Source organism: Monocercomonoides exilis (genome assembly GCF_001643675.1).
Source record: "Monocercomonoides exilis strain PA203 chromosome Unknown scaffold1-2713096, whole genome shotgun sequence".
Lineage (NCBI taxonomy): Eukaryota > Preaxostyla > Oxymonadida > Polymastigidae > Monocercomonoides > Monocercomonoides exilis.
In genome coordinates, this window is record NW_027150546.1 from 2222501 (window position 1) to 2241402 (window position 18902).

General features: G+C 34.3%; 5 protein-coding genes across 5 annotated transcripts in view; 2 read left to right on the top strand and 3 right to left on the bottom strand.

Annotated features, from left to right (window-relative positions):
- MONOS_15330 (putative adenylate kinase) overlaps positions 1-2461 on the bottom strand; it is a 3767-nt gene extending 1306 nt beyond the window's left edge. The window contains exons 1-3 of the mRNA XM_067868201.1: positions 2273-2461; positions 1170-2210; positions 1-978 (exon numbers count right to left, since the gene is read on the bottom strand). The exon at positions 1-978 is cut by the window's left edge and continues 401 nt beyond it. Coding sequence (XP_067736548.1) covers positions 1-978; positions 1170-2210; positions 2273-2431 — 2178 coding nt within the window. The 5' untranslated portion in view covers positions 2432-2461. The remainder of the gene's footprint in view (positions 979-1169; positions 2211-2272) is intronic.
- Positions 2462-2521: 60 nt separating this feature from the next.
- MONOS_15331 (uncharacterized protein) lies at positions 2522-3959 on the top strand (the record flags this gene model as incomplete). Its single annotated transcript, XM_067868202.1, has 6 exons — positions 2522-2605; positions 2702-2790; positions 2848-2985; positions 3058-3124; positions 3202-3377; positions 3461-3959. 6 exons carry the CDS (start codon positions 2522-2524, stop codon positions 3732-3734), a joined length of 828 nt encoding a protein of 275 aa, XP_067736549.1. The 3' UTR covers positions 3735-3959.
- A 271-nt stretch (positions 3960-4230) lies between these two features.
- Positions 4231-10896, top strand: MONOS_10941fu15332 (uncharacterized protein; the record flags this gene model as incomplete). Its single annotated transcript, XM_067863430.1, has 1 exon — positions 4231-10896. One exon carries the CDS (start codon positions 4231-4233, stop codon positions 10894-10896), a length of 6666 nt encoding a protein of 2221 aa, XP_067736550.1.
- Positions 10897-15113: 4217 nt separating this feature from the next.
- MONOS_10940 (uncharacterized protein) lies at positions 15114-15443 on the bottom strand (the record flags this gene model as incomplete). Its single annotated transcript, XM_067863429.1, has 1 exon — positions 15114-15443. One exon carries the CDS (start codon positions 15441-15443, stop codon positions 15114-15116), a length of 330 nt encoding a protein of 109 aa, XP_067736551.1.
- Positions 15444-17450: 2007 nt separating this feature from the next.
- Positions 17451-18250, bottom strand: MONOS_10939 (Rab7c1; the record flags this gene model as incomplete). Its single annotated transcript, XM_067863425.1, has 3 exons — positions 17451-17875; positions 17964-18012; positions 18110-18250. The coding sequence occupies 3 exons, from the start codon at positions 18248-18250 to the stop codon at positions 17451-17453; spliced, it is 615 nt and encodes a 204-aa protein (XP_067736552.1).
- Positions 18251-18902: the final 652 nt, after the last annotated feature.

An 18902-nucleotide genomic window follows, 5' to 3' on the forward strand; every position in this document is an offset into this window, starting at 1 on the left:
TGCAGCAGCAGCGATATCGCCAGCTGTAGGCATCATGTCATCGATGTCTTCTTCCTCGTCTTCAAACCCTTCTTCCTCGTCTTCGTCATATTCGTCCCTCATCTCTTCTCCTTCTCCTAACCCTCCTTCATACCCTTCCCCATTTTCTCCTTCTTTTCCTTCCTCTCCTTCTCCTTCTCCTTCTCCTTTTCTTTCTCCTCCTTCTAAATTCTTCTTCTTCTCCTCCGCAATCATCTTCCATTTTGCCCTTTCTTTCTCTCTCTCCTTCATCCTCAACCTTTCTTTTCTTCTTTCTTTCATCTCGTCCTTTTCGTATTTTTCACATTGCGCTAAATTCATTCCATTGTCCAAATTCTTCCTCGCTTTCTTTTCTTCTTCTCCTTCCTCTTCCTCTTCATCCGGCTCCAAAACTTCCCCCAAATCTTCATCTTCCACCTCTTCTCCTTCTCCTCCTTCCTCCTCTTCCTCTTCCTCTCCTTCTCCTTCCCCCTCTCCTTCTTCTCTCCCTTCCCCTGCTTCTTCTTTCTCCTTCTCCTTCCTCTCCGCCTCCTCCCCTTCCCTCACCATTCTTTCAATCTCCTCCAATTCCTCATCTTCTTCCCTTTCATCCCAAATCTCCGGTTTGATCCCTCCTCCTTCCCCTCCTCCTCCTTCACTGATTTCCGCCTCCGCTCTCCTCTCCGCCTCTGCAACCCGATCCGTCCACAGCTCCTTCGCATCGGCCAAGCAGCGTGGATAACCTTCTAATACAAACCCTCTGCTTCTGCATTCTTGTCTAATCAGATATTCCCTCATCATTTTGTTCACTAATCCATCGGATAACCTGCCTGTGGGGCTGAGGAGAAGGGCTGTGCGCACGGCATCTTGGAGGGAGGAGGTGATGCTGGGCTTGAGAGAGGAGGAGGAAGAAGAAGAGGAGGAATCGTCAGGGGTGGAAGAAGAAGAAGAAGAAGAAGAGGGAGGTGGTGAAGGTGAGGGCTGGATTTATTTATTTATTTATTTATTTTTTTGATGCATTATGAAAATGTTTGTTTGGATAGATGTTAACATGAAAGAAGGATTTTACAAACCAAAATAAAAAATAATATTGAAAAAAATAAAGAAAAATAAAATAAAACACAAAAATGTATTCAAAAAAAATAAATAAATAAACAATCATTTTATCACACCTTATTCTTGTAATACTCCAGCACCTTCACAATATTCACATGCTCAATATCGTAGTGCTTGCTTATTCTTTCTGCCAGCACGGTTTTTCCCGACCCCGGCGGCCCGTGCACAAATATGCGAAGCGGCTGCAGATTTCGCTTTCTTTTGAACTCCCTCACGACTTTTGCCATCCCCCTCACGAAATCTGAACAATGAAATTTCAGTTTTTTCTTCCACTCAGGAAGAACTGTGCTTTCCATTGGGACATCTGCTAGAAGACAGCGCACAAGCATGCCTGTGGGTGGGATGGTGGGGTCTTCTTGAGAAGAAGAAGAAGAGGAAGATTGAGAAATATTTCCTCCTAAAAGAAGTGTTTCGTCTTCACTCACGACTTTCACTTTGTTCGTCCCCATCACTTTTGCCAGTGCTTGTCCGATCTCCAGCTGCGTGTGCTTTCCTTTGTCGACACACAGAATCAGATTCTTCTTGTTTGGTTCTTCAACAACGCGCCGAACGATCTCTGCCATGTCAAATACATGAATGGTGGGCACATAATTGTTTCCGTTCTCCCCAAACAGCGGAAGACACTCGGGTTTTCCGTCCCATGCCATTTTGAACCACGCGTGAAACACATCTTCTCCGTCTCCGTAAAGAATACCTGGGTTCAGTACGACAGTGTGGAGTCGTCCATGTTGTGCACCATCCAATCGAAGAAGCATTTTTTCGAATGTGAGATGTTCAACATATTGTGGGTGAGCTTGACGTTTTCGCTTATCATTTTCATTAAATGGTATGGGCTTTGGAGGCGGTTTTTGCTTTGGTTCTGCACCTTCTTCTTCATTTTCCTCAGCTTCTTCAGATTCTTCAGGGGGTTGATAACTTTTGGGGGTCATTGCCCATGTCAAAAACGAGGATATGCAAATAAATTTCTTGTCATCATAAAATGTTGCAGCTGAAAGTGTGTCTAAAGCAATGTTTGCGTCTCTCAAGCATTGTTCAATATCAAATACCAAAATATCGCAAGTTAATAAAACTTCTTTGAATTCTTCGAGATTGTCGGACTTTAAAAAAATAAAAGAAAAAACTTAGTATGATTTTTACAAATTTCTGAAGAATTACATACGCTAATAAACTGTGAAATGCGTTCGAAATGATCATCTGGCTTTGGTGAATGGTGTCGCGTTGCAACAAATTCATGTTTGCCTTCTTTGTCCTTTTCACAAAATGCTTCGTACACATGATTTTGTAAAAATGTGTCCACAGAAGAAAGAAAGATTTTCATTTAAAATATTCTTCAACTGAAAAGGACAAATGAGAACAAAGATCACATTCGATCGAACCACCACAAAATTTCTCCTGTTTGAACTTTTTCATGGCTCATCAGTTTACGCAGCTTGATAGAGATGACGCCATCCTAAAAGAAATACACGATTTAGAAGAGCATCACAAACAACTGGTTTGAATTTTTTGGAATTGATTTTTATATTTTCATATTTCAAAAATGTGCAAATTTTCTGATTTGCAAAACGTTATGACACATAAAAAAATGAAGGATGAACATATCGAAGAATACACGCAATTTTTGCAACAGTCGTTACGCATTTTGTATCAAGAACAGCAACTGATGACACAATCATTCAAGTTTGTTATTATCTGTTTTTTGAAAAAGAATGTTAATTTTCTTCTAATTTTTTTTAGGGATAGCATGGAAGAATCTTCAAAAACAATGACAGATTTGGAAAGCAAACTTTCTCATGCGCGCCTTGTCCATCAAGCTTTTAATGATGAAAGTTCACGAATTTTGGACCTTCATCATATCGAGGTGGAAAAAGAAAGGTACATTTTTTTTAATAAAATTTTTTTATTAAATTTTATTATTTCTTTTCACTTTTTCTCGTATTTTTGAAGAGAATTACTTAAAGAAAGAGAAGAGAAGAAAACAAGACTAGAATCACAAATTTCATCATTATCAAATGTATGCATTTAAGCTCAACATCAATACCAAGCTTTTATTATTTATTATTTATTATTATTATTTTTATTTTTGAAAAGTCAACTGAAGAATCAATTAGAGCTGAAGCAGAGAAAAGAATCCAGCCGTTTAGCTTGAAACTAAAAAGAGCATCAGAACGAAGAATTCTGATGGAAGCCAAAGCCAAAGCAGAAGAGGAAGAATATGCAGTTGCAATAGCCACTCATAAGCGCGAAAGGCAAAGAGCCGAAGAATCGTTTGAAAGAACTTAACAAATATTTTTTTATGAATATTTTTTTTTATTTTCAACGACTTCATTGATTTTAATATACTTTGCAGATTTTTACGAGCAAGCGATGCCTGGAATGAAGATATAAAGCAGCTGAGTGAGATGGTTGAAGAGCTTCGAAATCGAGTGAAAGATATGGAAGCGATCGACAGACAAAGGAAGTTTGAAGAAAAACAGAGGAAAGAAGCAGAGGCAGAGGAAAAACTGAAAGTTGAGATGGAAATTGCAAGGCTTGGGCTGTATGGAAAAGCAGGCAAAAAAATGCTGGAAAAGAAATTGATGGAAGAGAAGATGAAGAAAAAGAAAAAGAAGAAAAGATGTTAAATTGTAAACATGCTCAAATTCATTTCATTCACTTCACTACTACATTTTTAAGCACATTTCACATGCTTTTCTTTTGTTCTATGTTGAATTTATTTATTTTTTTGGAAGAAGTTTATTTTTTCATTTCAAAACTTTTTCTTCAAGCTCAATTATTTTTTCTTTTAACGAAAGATATTTAGTGAATAAATTCAATAACAAACGCAAATACGAATTCATAATCATTTTGAAGTCCACTTTTGTTTTTCGCTTCAGGAAAAAAATCCCACATCTCGACACTTCAGATATATTCTATTTTGTTTGAAAACTGAAAGCATGGCTTTTGGAAATCTTTTGAAATGTTAAACAATTGTTTCAATTGTTTCATATTAAATTTCAATTCTTTTTTTGCTAAAAAAAAAAATTATCCAATCTTTAGCCCATTTTTATTTCAATCAAATTTTGTTCTGTTTTTTTTTTCGAAAGATTTCGAGGATTTTGATTATAATAGTTTCAAGAAATGTCCTCATCAAATAAATATAAATTCAATATACATAACTGTATGTTTCAATTTAATTATCATGGAGCACCAAGATGTTCTTTGATGCAGAATGGTTTTTTGTGGATTGGAGTTGATGAAAGTCTGTTTGTATATGAATCAGTCCACGGCTCTCTTGTTAAAGAGATAAAGATGAACAGCATTGTTACGAACCTGTGCTTTAATTCTTTTTCATTTACTATTTGGATTGGATTGTCAAATGGAACTATAAAAACAATTAATGCAAACACGTTTGAATTTGCGCAAGAAATCAACTTTAAAAGTGGATGCGAAATAAGACAAATGATATGCCCACGCATAATTCCTCCATTTTTTGAAGCAACTGGAGGGATTCTTATTTTGGATTCAAATGATATAATTTCTCTTGTGGATGCAGTTTTATTGAATACTTTGCAATCGATAAGTTTTAAAAAGATATCGTCAATGAAACTTATTTCGCCAGAGATCCTCGAAGTCCGATGTTATGCAGAAAGCATATTATATTTTTCACTATTCGATCTTTCTCTTCCATTTGCTCGAGTAGAACTGCCTTTAGATATTGAATTTATCTATTCATTTGCAAGTCTCAATTGCACAGAAAAGGGTTTGCCAAGAGGTAAATGCAAAGATGCTTCTATTCAGGCAGAAGTTAATAAGTCATATGATTTGACATTTATTGTACAAAAAAGAAAAGGAATATTGGAAATTTGGAAGAAAGAACAACCATTAACTCCACCTTCTCTATCAAAATCAAAGAAAAAGATTCAATTGCCAATGCTCAAAATTCGTGACACACACTTTAGATTCATTGAGCAAATTCTGGACATTAATGTTAGGAAAATAATAATGGATCATAAAAACGATGTTTTGTTTGAAGAAATGAAGGAAATACCAACATTTCCTCGCGTTCTCTGCGGAGTAGCCAAAAGCCATGTCATTTTTCTGAGAGAGAGAGATTTTTCCGTTTTGTTCAGTTTTGACATGAAAAAGGAAACTTCTCCATGTCAAAATTCTTCGTTGGTTAATACGCAACCTCAAATCAGTAGTTCTTCTGGTGTTTCGAATGAAACAAGAAAATCACTCACTTCATCATCATTTATTTCATCATCATTATCTTCTTCTTCTCCTTCTTCTCCTTCTTCCCCGCCTTCATCATCAACACCTTTAACTTCTTCTTCATCAAATTCTTCTTCCTCTTCCTCTTCCTCTTCCTCTTCCCTCTCCTCTTCCTCTTCCTCCTCTTCCCCCTTTTCTCCCTCTTCTTCTTCTTCTTCTTCTTCCTCTTCCCCCTCTTCCCCCTCTCCCCCCTCTTCCCCCTCTTCTTCTTCTTCACTTCAGCACTCAATATCAATATCACCATCTCCATTTCATTCACTTATTTGCACTGAAAATTCTTTCGTAGCAATCTTCTCAAAAAATGGCATATGCAATTTATTTGCCTTTTTTCCGAAAGAAATGATGAAGAATTCTTCAAATTCTTCCTTCTCCTCCTCCTCTTCTTATTCATCTTCCTCTTCTTCCTCTTCCTCTCCTTCTTTTTCTCTTTCTTTTTCTCCTTCTTCTCCAATGAAAAAGACAGAAATATCACAAATTTCACAAACTTTACGTTCTCCTTTCAAAAAAAGAGAAAATTTCCAATTGAAACAACCTTTTTCTTCCTCTTCCTCTTCTTCTTCTCTTTCTTCTCCTTCCTCTTCTTCTTCTTCTTCCTCTTCCTCTTCTTCATATCCTTCTTCTTCTTCTCCTGATAACTTGTTCAATTCTTGTCTCTCTTCAGCCACTCAAAAATTAGAAAAAACGAAGACGAAACAAGAAAATGAGCAAATTTCATCAGAAAACAATGAAAAAATGGAAAAAATTTCTTCCTCTTCTTTTTCCTCTTCTTCTTTTCCTTCTTTCTCTTCTCCTTCTTCTTCTTGTTCTTCATTATCATCTCTTTCTTCTCAAAAGTTCTTAACTTCTTCTTCTTCTTCTCTTTCTTCTTCTCGTAAATGTTCTCTGAATAATCCAGCTTTAATGTTATGGTCAATTCAATCAGAAGAAGAAGAAAGAAGAAGAAGAAGAAAAAGAGAAAATGAAGAAAATGAAGAAGAAGAAGAAGAAAGAGGAGGAAGAGGAGGAGAAGAAAGAGAAAAAGAAAGAGGAGGAAGAGAAAATGGAATGAAAACAAACATGTTTTTGAACAAAAACTATCAAAAAAATGAATTTTCTTCTGTCTTAAGCTCAAATTCTTCAGTTTCTGATAATAATTTGCCTTCTTTTTCACCTTCTTCTTCTCTTTCTGCTTTTCCTTCTTCTTCTTCTTCTTCTTCATTTTCTCCATTTTCCCCTTCTTCTTCTTCCTCTTCTTCTTCTAATTCTTCTTCTCATTTTCCGCTTTCATCATCATCATCTTCTTCTTCTTCTTTCTCTTCTTCTTCCTCCTCTTCCTCCTCTTCTTTTCCTTTATCTTCTTCCTCTTCCTCTTCCTCTTCTCCTTCTTCTCTCATCATTCTCCCTTCTCCTTCTTCTGCCTCAGAAGAAAGCGTTTCCTCGTTCGGCTTCAAAAGCTGGCTGAAAACTCGAACTTCTTCCGAATTTGCGAAGAAAATTGAAAATGACATGGAAAAATGGAGAAGAAATGGAGAAAAAATGGAGAAAAATGGAAAAAATGGAAAAATTGAGGTTAATTCTTCATTTTCTCCTTCTCTTTCTTCTCCTTCTCATTCTTCGTTTTCTTTTTCTTTTTCTTCTTCTTCATCATCCTCTTCCTCCTCCTCTTATTCTTCTCAGCTTTTCTCTCTTTTGGCTGAATTTGAGAGGGAAAAAAGCGAAAGAAGGAGAAAAAAAGAGGAAGAAGTTCGTCTGATGGAAGAAAATGGAATTAAAATTGGATCTTTTGAAGCAGAAAACAAAGAAAATGAAGAGAAAAATGAAGAAAATAAAGAGAAATTTAAAGAAAATGATGAAAAAATTGAAGAAAATGACGATTTTTATGATAAATGCATTGAAAATGAAAGGAAAAAAGAGGAAAAAGAGGAAAAAGAGGAAAAGGAAGAAGAAGAAGAAAGAAGAGAAGGAAGAGAAGAAAAAGAAGAAGAAAATTATCAAAAAAATTTCAACATTTTTTTATCACCAAAAAATGAATTTTTTTCATCAATTCGAACTTTTTCACCTTCAAAAAGAGAAAAAGAAGGGAAAGAAGGGAAAGAAAGAAGAGGAGAAGAAGAGGGAAAAGAGGAAATGAATGGAAAACACAACAATTTCAAAGAAGAAGAAGAAGAAGAAGAAGAAGAAAATGAAAAATTTGATAGTTTAGACGGAGAAGAATATGATCAGCAACGTGAAAGTTCAGCAAAAGTTCGATTTTTAATGAGAAAACTGGAAGAATCAATGGAAAATGAAGGAGAAAATGAGAATGAAAGGAAAGAGGAGGAGGAGGAGGAGAAGAAGAAGAAGAAAGGGAAGGAGAAGGAGGAGAAAGGGAAGGAGAAGGAGGAGGAAATAAAAGAGAGGGAGAAGGAAGAGAAGGAAGAAGAAGAAGAAGAAGAGGAAGAAGAAGAGAAGGAAGAAGAAGAAGAAGAAGACGTGAAAGAGGAAAAAGAAGAAGTTGAAAGGGAGAAAGAAGAGAGAGAAGGAAATATAGAAACATTAACAGATGAAGAAAAGGAGAACAGTAATAATCAAATAGAGAAAGAAGAACAAAAAGAGCAAAAAAAATCTTTCTCAGAAATGGATGACAAATCAGAAAATGAAAAAAGAAGGAAAAATTTGAAGGAAGTAAATGAAGAAAATGAAGAAAATGAAGAAGAAGGAAAAGAAAAAGAGGAAAAAAGAAAAGGAAAAGAAGGAGAAGGAGAAGGAGAAGGAGAAGGAGAAGGAGGAGGAGGAGGAGGAGGAGAAGGAGGAGGAGAAGGAGAAAAAGAAGGAGAAGGAGAAGAAGGAGAGGGAGAGGAGAAAAAAGAAAGCGAAAAAGAAAGCGAAGAAGAAAATAAACAAAACGAAGACAAAAAGAAAGAAGAAAGAGAAAGAGAAAGAAGAGAAAAAGAGAAGATTAAAAGAATAATGAAAGGAATTAAAATAAAAGAGAAGGAAGATGAAGAAACAAAAAGCAAAAGAAAGGAAAGAATGAAAATTGTATTGCAGTTGATTGAGAAGAGAAGGAGAGAAAGAGAAAAGGAAAGAGAAAGAATAAAGAGAGAAAGAGAAAGAGAAGGAGAAGGAGAAAGAATTATTGAGGAGGAGGAGGAAGAAGAAGAAAAAGCAGGATGGAAGAAGAAAGAAGAAGAAATGAATGAAAATCTGTTAAATTTTCAGAGTGAAAGAGAAGAGGATAATTTGATAGCAACGAAGGATATAGAAGAAATATTAGCATTAGCTTCGAATGGAGAAGATGGAATGGAAATGAAAGGGGAAGAAGAAGAGGAGAAGGAAGAAGAAGAAGAAGAAGAAGGAGAAGATAGAAATAAAAGAGAGGGAGAAGAGGAGGAGGAAGAAGAATGTGAAGAAGGAGAGAAAAACGAGAAAGATGAAAGACAGGAGGATGAAAATAGAAATGAAGATGAGGAATTGAAAAAGAGAAAAGAAGCAATAGAATTGAAAGAAGACGATGAAGAAGAAAGAAACGAAAACAAGAAAGAAATGACTGATAAAAGCGAAGATGAGGAAGATTTGAGGGAGAAAGAAGAGGAGAAAGATGAAGAAGAAAAGGAAGAAGAAGAAGAAAGCATTGAAGAAAATGGACTAATTGAAGAAGATGAAGCACACGAGGAAAGAAAAATTAAAGAAGAAACAAAAGCAGTAGAAGAAGAGAAAAAAGAAAAAGGAATCAGTAAGGAAGAAGAAGAAGAAGAAGAAAAGAGTTTTGAAATAAATTCAATTGAAGAAAATAGAAAGGAGATTGACGATTTGAAATGTGAGGTGAAAGAGGAAGAGGAAGAGGAAGAGGAAGGAAAAGAGGAAGAGAAAAACGAGGAAGACGAGAAAAATGCTTATGAAGAAAAGGATGAAGAATTTGAGACTCAAGAGAAAGGAAAGAACAAGGAGGAAGACAAGAAAGCAATTGATTTTTATGCTGAAGAAGCAAATGTCAGTGAGAATTCAACCAAAATTGATAACAAAGATTCAATCAATTTAAAGAAAGAAAGTTCAAAAAACACAAAAACCACAAAAACAACAAAAACTAATGAAAAAATTCAAAAACATTCAGAAGCGGAGCATTCTGCTTCTTCATTCTATTCATCTTTTTACTCTCCAACAAAAAAAGGAGTTCAAAATAACTCGATAAAATCTCAAGAAGTTTGCAAGGGAAATCAAAAGGGTTCTTTCAGAAGAAGTTTAAATGAAGCTTCTCTTTCAGATTTATCTCCATCTTCGTCATCTTCATCATCATTGCATTCTTCTGCTTCCCAGTTGGATAACCAAAAAAAGAATTCTTTTCAATTTTCATCGCAATTTGCACAAACACCAAAAAAAGCATCAAATATTCCATTTAAAGCCAAAGAAGAGCAAAGAAAAGGGGTTAATTCTCCATCTTCACAGAGCAAAACCACAAAATTTTCAGATAATTCTGCATGTTCATCTACAGAGAAGCAGCATGCAATTGGGCAAGCTTCAAGTCATTCCTCTCATTCTGATGTGTCTCCTCTTCGTCTCTCTCCAACTGTGCTTGGAATGGAGAAAAGATTGCAATTTGAAAAAATAACAGAAGAGCTGGAGAATATCAAGCAGGAGAAGGAGTGTTTGGAGGAAGAAACAGAAAAGCTGATGTTTCAAAACAGTGCAAATGATTTTTCTGATGAAAAAGAACACAAAAAATTGGATAAAAGTTGTGTGAATGATGGTGATGATGCTTCAAATGAAAATTTATCAAAACAAGAAAAAAGCAAGAAAATTGTAAGGAATGTGTATGTGAGAGGAGAAAGAACAGCAAAGCCCCGTTTTTTGTCTACTTCGGCCAGATCTTTTTCTTCTCCTTTAGCAACACCTCAGAAACTGTCTGCATCAGTTTCTTCTTTATCTTCTTCCTCTTCTTCTTTGTGTTTCCAACTGCAAATGAATCGTTTACCAATGGATGCTTCAGAAGATAAAGACAAACATAAGTTATCATCATCATCATCATCATCATCGCCATCCAAGTTAATGAAGCATCATGCAAAACAATTCATGGGGGCAAAGCAGAAAAGCGAAGGAGAAGAATGCGGAAACCAGATGAAATCAAATAGAAGCCCACCGAAAAGAACAGAACCAACATCTTCAGCATCAATGAGGAGGATGATGAACAACAATGCAACTCTTGTGTCAGCAAAAAATTCACAAAATTTCACACAAATATTAAAAGATAAAGCGGATGGTCCATCAACAGCAATAAATGTGACAAAAAGCGGAAAACATTGTGAGATAATTTCCTGTGAGAATCAAGAAAAAGAAAAAGAGAAAGAGAAAGAAAAAAATGAATCTTTGAAACCCGATACAAAAAAAGAGGAAGAACTTGATGTTGTTAGCGATATTGACATCTCTTCAGAAATTAAATATCTCGACTTGAAACTCAGTGAACATGCGTTGTCTATCAAATCGCATGAAGAAGAAGCTGAGAAACAAATGAATCTTTTTCAGCAATTGAAATTAAATTTGTGCTTGCAAAAAGAAAAGACTTCGAACACAACATAACTTTGATATTTAATTTTGACAAAAATGATTTATTTTTTTTTCAACTTTTTTGAATCTTCTTGTATGATTTGAATTAAAAGTTCGTTATCATTTCCATCCATAAAAAAAGCAATCAAATATATTTTTATTGTAAAGTCTTTTTGACCATTTTTTAAAAGAAAATATTTGGAGTTTATGAAATAAGCTCTTATGTTAATAAATTCGCTGTATAATTGTTATTTCTTCAAGTTGAGTGATTTTTCAGACAAAATTTGAAAGAAAAACAAATGATATAATTTAAGATGGCTTTGTCCGATGAAAAATCATTTTTCATTTTAATTTTTTCACAATAAAGAAAAATTATTTTATTTGTGGAAATCCAAAAATAATTATATTTTCAATCATAATCTATTTTTGTGAAAAAAAACGAAGTTGAATATATTGAAAGTGAATTTCTTTTTGTATATTCTTCAATTTCTAAAAAGTGAATTATTTTTCAATATATTAGCTTTTGGTTTGATCAAAATAAAGAAAAATGCGTGCTTTTCTTCTCAAATACAAAACAATCATGGTTTTGTTGCTGTAACATAGTGCACATTTGTTTATTGAAAAAACCTATCAAATTGAATTTTATCAAAAGCATTTTCAAACAGTCAAATAAAAAAAAGAAGTTTGTTTTTGCTGATAATTTCATTGTTTGAAGTACTATTGTGCTCATTGAATCCTGAATGAATCACAAACAGAATGGATGTTGGAGATGATGGTATTCAAGAAATGAACATTGTGGACAAGTTTTGGAATTTGTTCTTTTGTGACAATTTTTGAAAAACAAACAGTTTTTCACCATTTTCGTATTTTTTGAAGTGCTGTTTGACGAAATTGGAGGTTGCAACGAGGATGAACAGAAAGTCAAAGTTGAAGAAATGAATGGACTGATCGATAAGATGAGCAAGCATGAATTTGAATCAACTTGCGCAATTGAATTGTTCAACAAAATTGCAAAAATGATTGAAGAAAAGAAAATGCCTTTGAGCAATACATCACTTTTGCTGAAGCACATGGGGTGTTTCTATTCGTTGAAAGGATTTGTTCCAAGTTTCTTTGAAAGATCTTCATTGGGAAAAAGGATTAAAAATCTGATTGTTGAAGAATTTCAGAAAAAAGAAGGGAAAACGAGAAGTTTCTGACTGATCTCTGTGAATGCTTCCTTTTATTGCATAACGAATTTAAGTCCATTAATAAAACCATGACAAACATTTGTGTGTCCTGCCTTCTGAAAGTGGCTGCAAACAAAGATGAAAGCAAAGAAACACGAAAAGAAGTGGAAACTGCATTGCTTGCATTGGGCAATGTTAGATACTGCGCATGAATATTTTTTTTTATTGTTGATATTTTTGATATTTTTCTTTTCCAGTATTTGATCAGAAAAAAAGAAAAATTGTGCGTTTGAATGAACTGAAGGAAATCATCCTGTATAATCAGAAACATTGCAATCTCACACGACTTGCGTATCAATCTGCTTGGAGATTTTTGATAACCCGACTTAGGGTTGAAACAAGCTGGAGGATGAAATTGTGAATGAGCTTCATTTTGAAAGCGAGACAAGAAGAGAACTGGAAGAGCTTTCAAAGTGTGTGGATTGGAAAAGAAAAGAAGAAGAAGAAAGAAGAAAAGAAGCGAAAGAATTGATAATTATCAGGAGATGGATCAATACAGTAAATCATTTCTTACTGTGTTCCAAATTATGAAATGAAGAATCTGTTCTGCTTGTTGAAGGAATTGTGCTATTATTTAATGCCGCGAAAGATAATTACAGAGATATTTATTATACGTGTTTTTATTTGTTAAAAAAAGCAGCTAAAAAGAAAAATGTGAAACTTGAAGGCTTGTTGAAAAGTGGTGCCATTGATGCTGCTTTGGAGGAGATTCCAAAATCAACAATCAAAGGCAAAATGACATATTATTGCTTGCAATTTTTTATTGAAATTTCAAGGCGATTGAAAATAAAAGAGATTGATGAAATGGAAAAAGACAGAAAAGAAAAGAAAAGAAAGATATTCGAAAGGATGGAAGAAGAAGGATTTGAAGATATCACAACAAGCCTTTATGGAGAAATTTCTCTTGTTAGTAAAATATATTTTGATAATTTATCGTTGAATATTTCTGATTATTTTGTAAATGTTTAACCAAACTGTTTTCTTTTCATTTTGTGACTCAAAAATCAAGCCTTTCTTTTTTCTGTATATTTCTATAAATTTCTTTAATTTTCTATTTCTTCTTTTCTTTTTCTTTTTCTCATTCTTTTTTTGAAACTCGAAAATAAAGTTTTTTTTTTCAATTTTTATTCATTTGGCAAAATGTCAAATAATTAATGAATAATGCAGAATCATGCTTTTGTTTCATTTTTCAAAAAAAGAAAAACTTAAATTTTTGAGAAGAATATTAGAGAAATACAGATGAAATATTTCTTTTCTAACAATAAAAATGGGTCACGGTCATATCTATTTTGATTTAAACCTCACTTTGTACCAAATTTGTTCTGCTTCCGGTTTTCAATGGGTATAACCTAATAAGACTGTAGAAAAAAATGAATTGAAAACTGTTCCATTATTATAAGAAATTTAGAAATTTGAAAAAAAGCATGATATGAAATGAAAAACATGAAAAAAACACGTGAAAGGTTTGAGAGAGATTATTGTCTTTATTTTTGAATACAGTCAATAAGTTTAGAGTTGAACAGAATTGTCCGTGCTAGTGAGGAAGTTTTGATATTTTTCATGAAAATTAGAACAAAATATCATTCATTGAATTATGGAAATGAGCTCTTTCGAGCAGAAAGAGAAAAAAAAACGATTTTCACAAGATACACGAATTCAGGAATTATTTCAGAAACATGAAAAATAAAAAGATGTGGCTGAGGATGTTGAAGAAAGAGGAATAAGCTCTGCAACTGAAGAAAAAAAACAAATATCGTTTGTTTTATTGAGCAGTTCTGTGCATAAGTTATTTGTTTATTGTTCGAGAAGACCCGTCACCAACACTTCGAGATGTTTCAGTGCAGATGCGAGCAGACGATGGGTTGTTGAATGCATCAGTGAGATAATACAAGCACTGTTTGTCATTGTCCTCCTCATGTGCACACAGAAAGGTCTTTTTGCACGAAGATATGAAGCCTGGTGATAAATTGAATCTGCCAGCGAAAAGAGTCTAGATCTCGTTTCAAGCAACTCTAATTGTTCAACTTTCTAATTCTTCTTCTTCTGTTTATTCAGCGACAAATGAAGGATTGAGGCGAGATTAATTCTGAGCTGAGGTATCTTTTTCACATGTCTGTATGATTTCAATTACGCTGTATCCATCGCAAAGAGGGAACAGAGATCTGGGCTCCACACAAGTTGTCTCACTTTTATCGATGTGTGGAAGCAAAGCTGGGCTGTGCAATAAGACGGAATGCAGACTGGGCGATTAAGCGCATGATGCTTTAGACTCCAACAAAGATGGCTCTGAACCATGGAAAACAAACAAAAAGATGCTGAAACTGATTCAGGAGGCAAAGTGAGTGTAGCCGAAAAAACTGAGGAACGAAAGAAACAAGCAACAGATGAACAGGATCAATGAAGAAGCTGGGAAGTTTTATTTACATATCTTTGATCCAACCACGAAGGCGAAGACCACAAAGATGATTATCTGCTCGTCACGGAAGATGCCAATTCTCAAAATGCTGTTTGGTGATGGGCTTTTTTCTCTTCTCTCAGTGTAATCTGGCGCAAGCTCCTCTGAAACGGCTTGCAAGCCGAAAAGAGAAGACGAACTGCTGTTGAGCGACCTGGAGTCATTCATAGACGGCTGCCTGATGCTGAACCTGCACATTTGAATGATAGTGGTGGAGGAGAATATCACAAGTTTTTGACATGAGCGCAATTCAATTAACAATTCAGCAGAAAACTTCACGAAAGATGGCTACTGAAACTGTATCTTTTTCTTTTTCTTTAATAAAGCTTCTCTCTTTCTTATCACTTCAGGCATCTTTTTTATTTTCATAATCATTTCTCTCTTCATTTACAAAATTCATCTTCATTGAATCATATATATCCGCTTCCTCTCAAATTAAAAAATATTCTTAAAGTTGCCATTATTTCTTGTTCTATTGGTATCCTGCATTCTGTGTAATTTTTTCCTCCTTCATTTTCTCGTTTTTCGTTTTCCTTTCACTCACACAGCAGCTGGAGAAGGTGGTTTTACTCACCGAAAATGTGCTGGCAGGGGCAGATTGGGCGAATGAGATGCACCCGCCATTGGTGGCATTCTGTTGGTGTTGTGGAGCTGAGTTGAAGCTGGTGATGGTGCAGTCGGCGAGGGAGAGGCAGAGGGCAGGGAAGGTGGCATAGTAGAGGACACAGTTGGCGGGGTGGCTGAGGAGGTGATGTGGGCGATGCTGGAGGAGTTGAGGGTGAGTGGAGCGGTGAGGGAGGTGAGGTGGAAGATGCTTCGGCTGATGGTGAGTTGGGTGATTGCATTGTCACTGAAAAATACATCATTGCCTTTGCCATTAGTTGCGGTGTTGCCATCGAAGAAACAAAACGAGATGAATTTTATTCCATTCATCCAAGAATAAGTTGAATAGAAATAATGGCAGCACCTCCATAATTGACAGAGGCAGTCAATTTGTTATCTATGAACTGACAATCATTGATTGAAAATTGATTTGGCTTGTTGGTTGGAGGCCAACGAAATGTGAGTGAACCGGTTGAATCACCACCAGAATTTGAGATGCACTTGCATTTGGAAAACAAGAATTGACCGTTTGACGGAAAACCGCCAATCGCAAAATACCAACCAGTTCCGCACCAGTTTGTGATTGAACAACTTTCCACTCTATTTTTAGAAACGTAATAATTGGAATTTGATTGAGGAAACCCAACATAAGCAGCTCCTCCGTGTCTCGCCTGGCAGTTCAAAAAGTTGGATTTTGAAAAATTGACTTTTAACAAATATATGCAGTATAGTGCGCCTTCTTCACCATTACCTGTGCATGAACAATTGTTGAATGAACAAGAAGTGATTGTGAGATTTGCATTTGTACAACTAACATAAAGTGCACCACCATAACTTGATCCACCAGTTGAATCATTCCATTCGCACCACTCAAAAAGATAACTGTTCAATTCAGAAAAAGCCAATCTTCCAGATTTCAATTTATGAGTTTCATTTCCAATATGCACCACAGCAGCATTTGATGAAGGGCGTGTTTGGTGCAGGAAAGAGGAGTTGAAGGCGCAGAGAGAAGTGGATTGGCTGTTGAGGGAAGTAATGATTGATCATTTGATAGTGTTCTGAATGTGTCGGAAGAGAAATCTGTTGATGAAGACACGAGAGAATAAATAAATGCGATCAAATTAATTATATATCTGTTTGCGAGTAATCCTGAGGATGAAGAAAGATAAAAACATGGATCAACAAAAGGCAAAATGTTCATAGAATTTGGAACTGTAAGAAAATTGTGTAATTTGCAAAATTAGAAGATAAATATCGAAAAAGTTAAATTTGTTAAAAATAGAAATGTTTAATATTCGATGCGAAATCTTGAAAAATAACCATACATACTTTTTAAAATTCAGTGTTTTATATATTTCTTGTTCATGATTTTAAACATTGTTTTTCAGCAAGGTGAAAAATGAAAAACAACATTGTTTGAAAATTGCAGTTGCTTAAAACAAAAAAAGCAGTAATTACCTTATGAGTGCTGAACAAAATGGCACAGAAGTTGTTGTTGATGTTACAGTTATTAAGAAACAGTTTGCAATTGCGAAGAAATAAACTAAAAATTTGATGAAGCTTTTATGATTTGTATATTGGGAAAATTGAATTTCTAATTGCAGCATTCATTCAAACTCTCATTATTTAACTCACATTTTCGATTACAAAAGTTAGAACAGCATTTGAAACGAATAATCGAATTGTTCTTTTTTTCGAAGTTGATTATTGAAAGATCAAAATTTTTGCAAAAAGAGAATCAAAAGAAACTTCAGTATTTCATATCAATCTATCATGCTAATAATTTTTTGTAATCTTTTTTCATGTTTTGAACATTTAATACAAAATAGGACGAAGATTTTAAAAATAAGCAAGTTAATTCAAATAAACAGCGGATATTTTAAATAACCCCCACAATTATTAATTATTTTTTCTATTTGAATAATTTGATTCAATCTGCGTTGAATCTTACAACTATCTATGTTTTTTCTTTGATAAGAAACAATAAGAAAATTTGAGTTTGACAACATAAATATTCAAATAGTTCCAAAATTAATTCCCACAATGTTGCAAATCATATCAATCAGTCTTGCTTTATTCGCTCTTTTGCTCAAAAACATCAACTTAACGTTAAAATTAAAAAAGAACAGAACACAAATATAATAAAATTTCATCAAAAAATAAAAATAAAACACACAAAACAGAAGGAAAAAAAACGCTCGAAAACAGAAACAAGAACAGAAGATTGAGGGTTTAAAAGATGCAAAATTGAATTGTGTGAAAGCAAATTCTTTGTTGCAGAGAAACACGAACGATAAGCTTCAACTCCAACACATAGTTCTGTTTGGTTTGACATCCGCTTGAATTTTCACAACCTGTTGGCCGTCGTCACTTTCAATGGCTTTTCTTCTTAAAACCGTTCGAATAATATCAAGAAACACTTGTTTGACGATCATGTTGTCTTTCGCTGAAATTTCGAAATGCTCCGTATTGCCCTTTGACTCGCACCACTCCTCAGCTTTCCTAGCGGACACAGCTCTCAATTCTTCGAGGTCAATCTTGTTTCCGATAACAAAAAATGGAAAATGCTTCGGCACTTGAGGATCACCCAAGCGCAGAAATTCGTCTCTCCAATATTCTAGTTTAACAAACGATTCTGGTGAAGTCACATCGTAAACAAGGATGCACACATCCACCTCGTTGCAATACAATCTCAAAAGAGATCGATATATGTCGAATCCACCTGCTGATTTAAAACAAAAAAAATTCCCAGATATTTTGAATAAATAGAATAAATCATTTGTTTTGAACTGATGATAAAAGATAGAGCAAACATGAGTCAATTATTTCGAGGATCACAATCCTTCCATCAACAACAACTTCCTGCACATTGCAACATCAATCAAAATTTTCACAAATTGATGGGAAAAAATCGTTCATTCCATATGTTTGCTTCAAATGCTAAATGAATCTGGTAAACCTTTTTCACACAATCATCACGGATTGACAAGAATCTATTATCAAATTTATCATGAACAAATTGATAAAACAAAGATGTTTTCCCGACTCCATATTCGCCAAGCGCAATAACCTTTAATGAAACAGGCCCAGTTGACATCATCCCCGCGCTGCTCTCGAAAACTCACTCTTTCTTTTTTTCAATTCACACACAAAAAATTAGTTATGGTGCTCATTTCGAAAACAATTTTTGAACTCCTTTTTAACAAGATGTTGCTATTGACTAAAAAAAAATTTTTTTTGATTTTCTTTTATTCTTTCTATTAGAGAAAAATCATTTCGCATCAAATAAGACATTGTGTGAATTTTAAACTTAGACTTTTTTAATTTAGGTTTGAAATGAGAAAAATTTATTTTCAAGCAATCATGTTTTTATTATGAAAATTGAAATGATCAATAATAAACATTATCAATGAATTCTCTTTTAACAATTTTTCTGGAATTTTTCTGCTTTGATTCATCATCCAAAATATCATCATTTAAAATGTGGGATTTATTAAATCTTCTTTTTTTGGGCTTTTCAGCTGCGAAAAGAATTTTTTCTTCGTTTTCTTTTTTCTTTTCTTTTCTTTTCATATCTTCTTTCATTTCCTTTTCTTTTTTCCATTCTTCAAGCAATTTTTGTTCAGTGAAAATATTCCAAAAAAATCTAACCTGTGTGTTATCTTTTTCAATGTCACTGAAGTTACCTTTGGAAGTGTTGATAATACTGAATGCCACTCGTTTGAAAGCACGCCGCTTTTCTTGAACGAAGA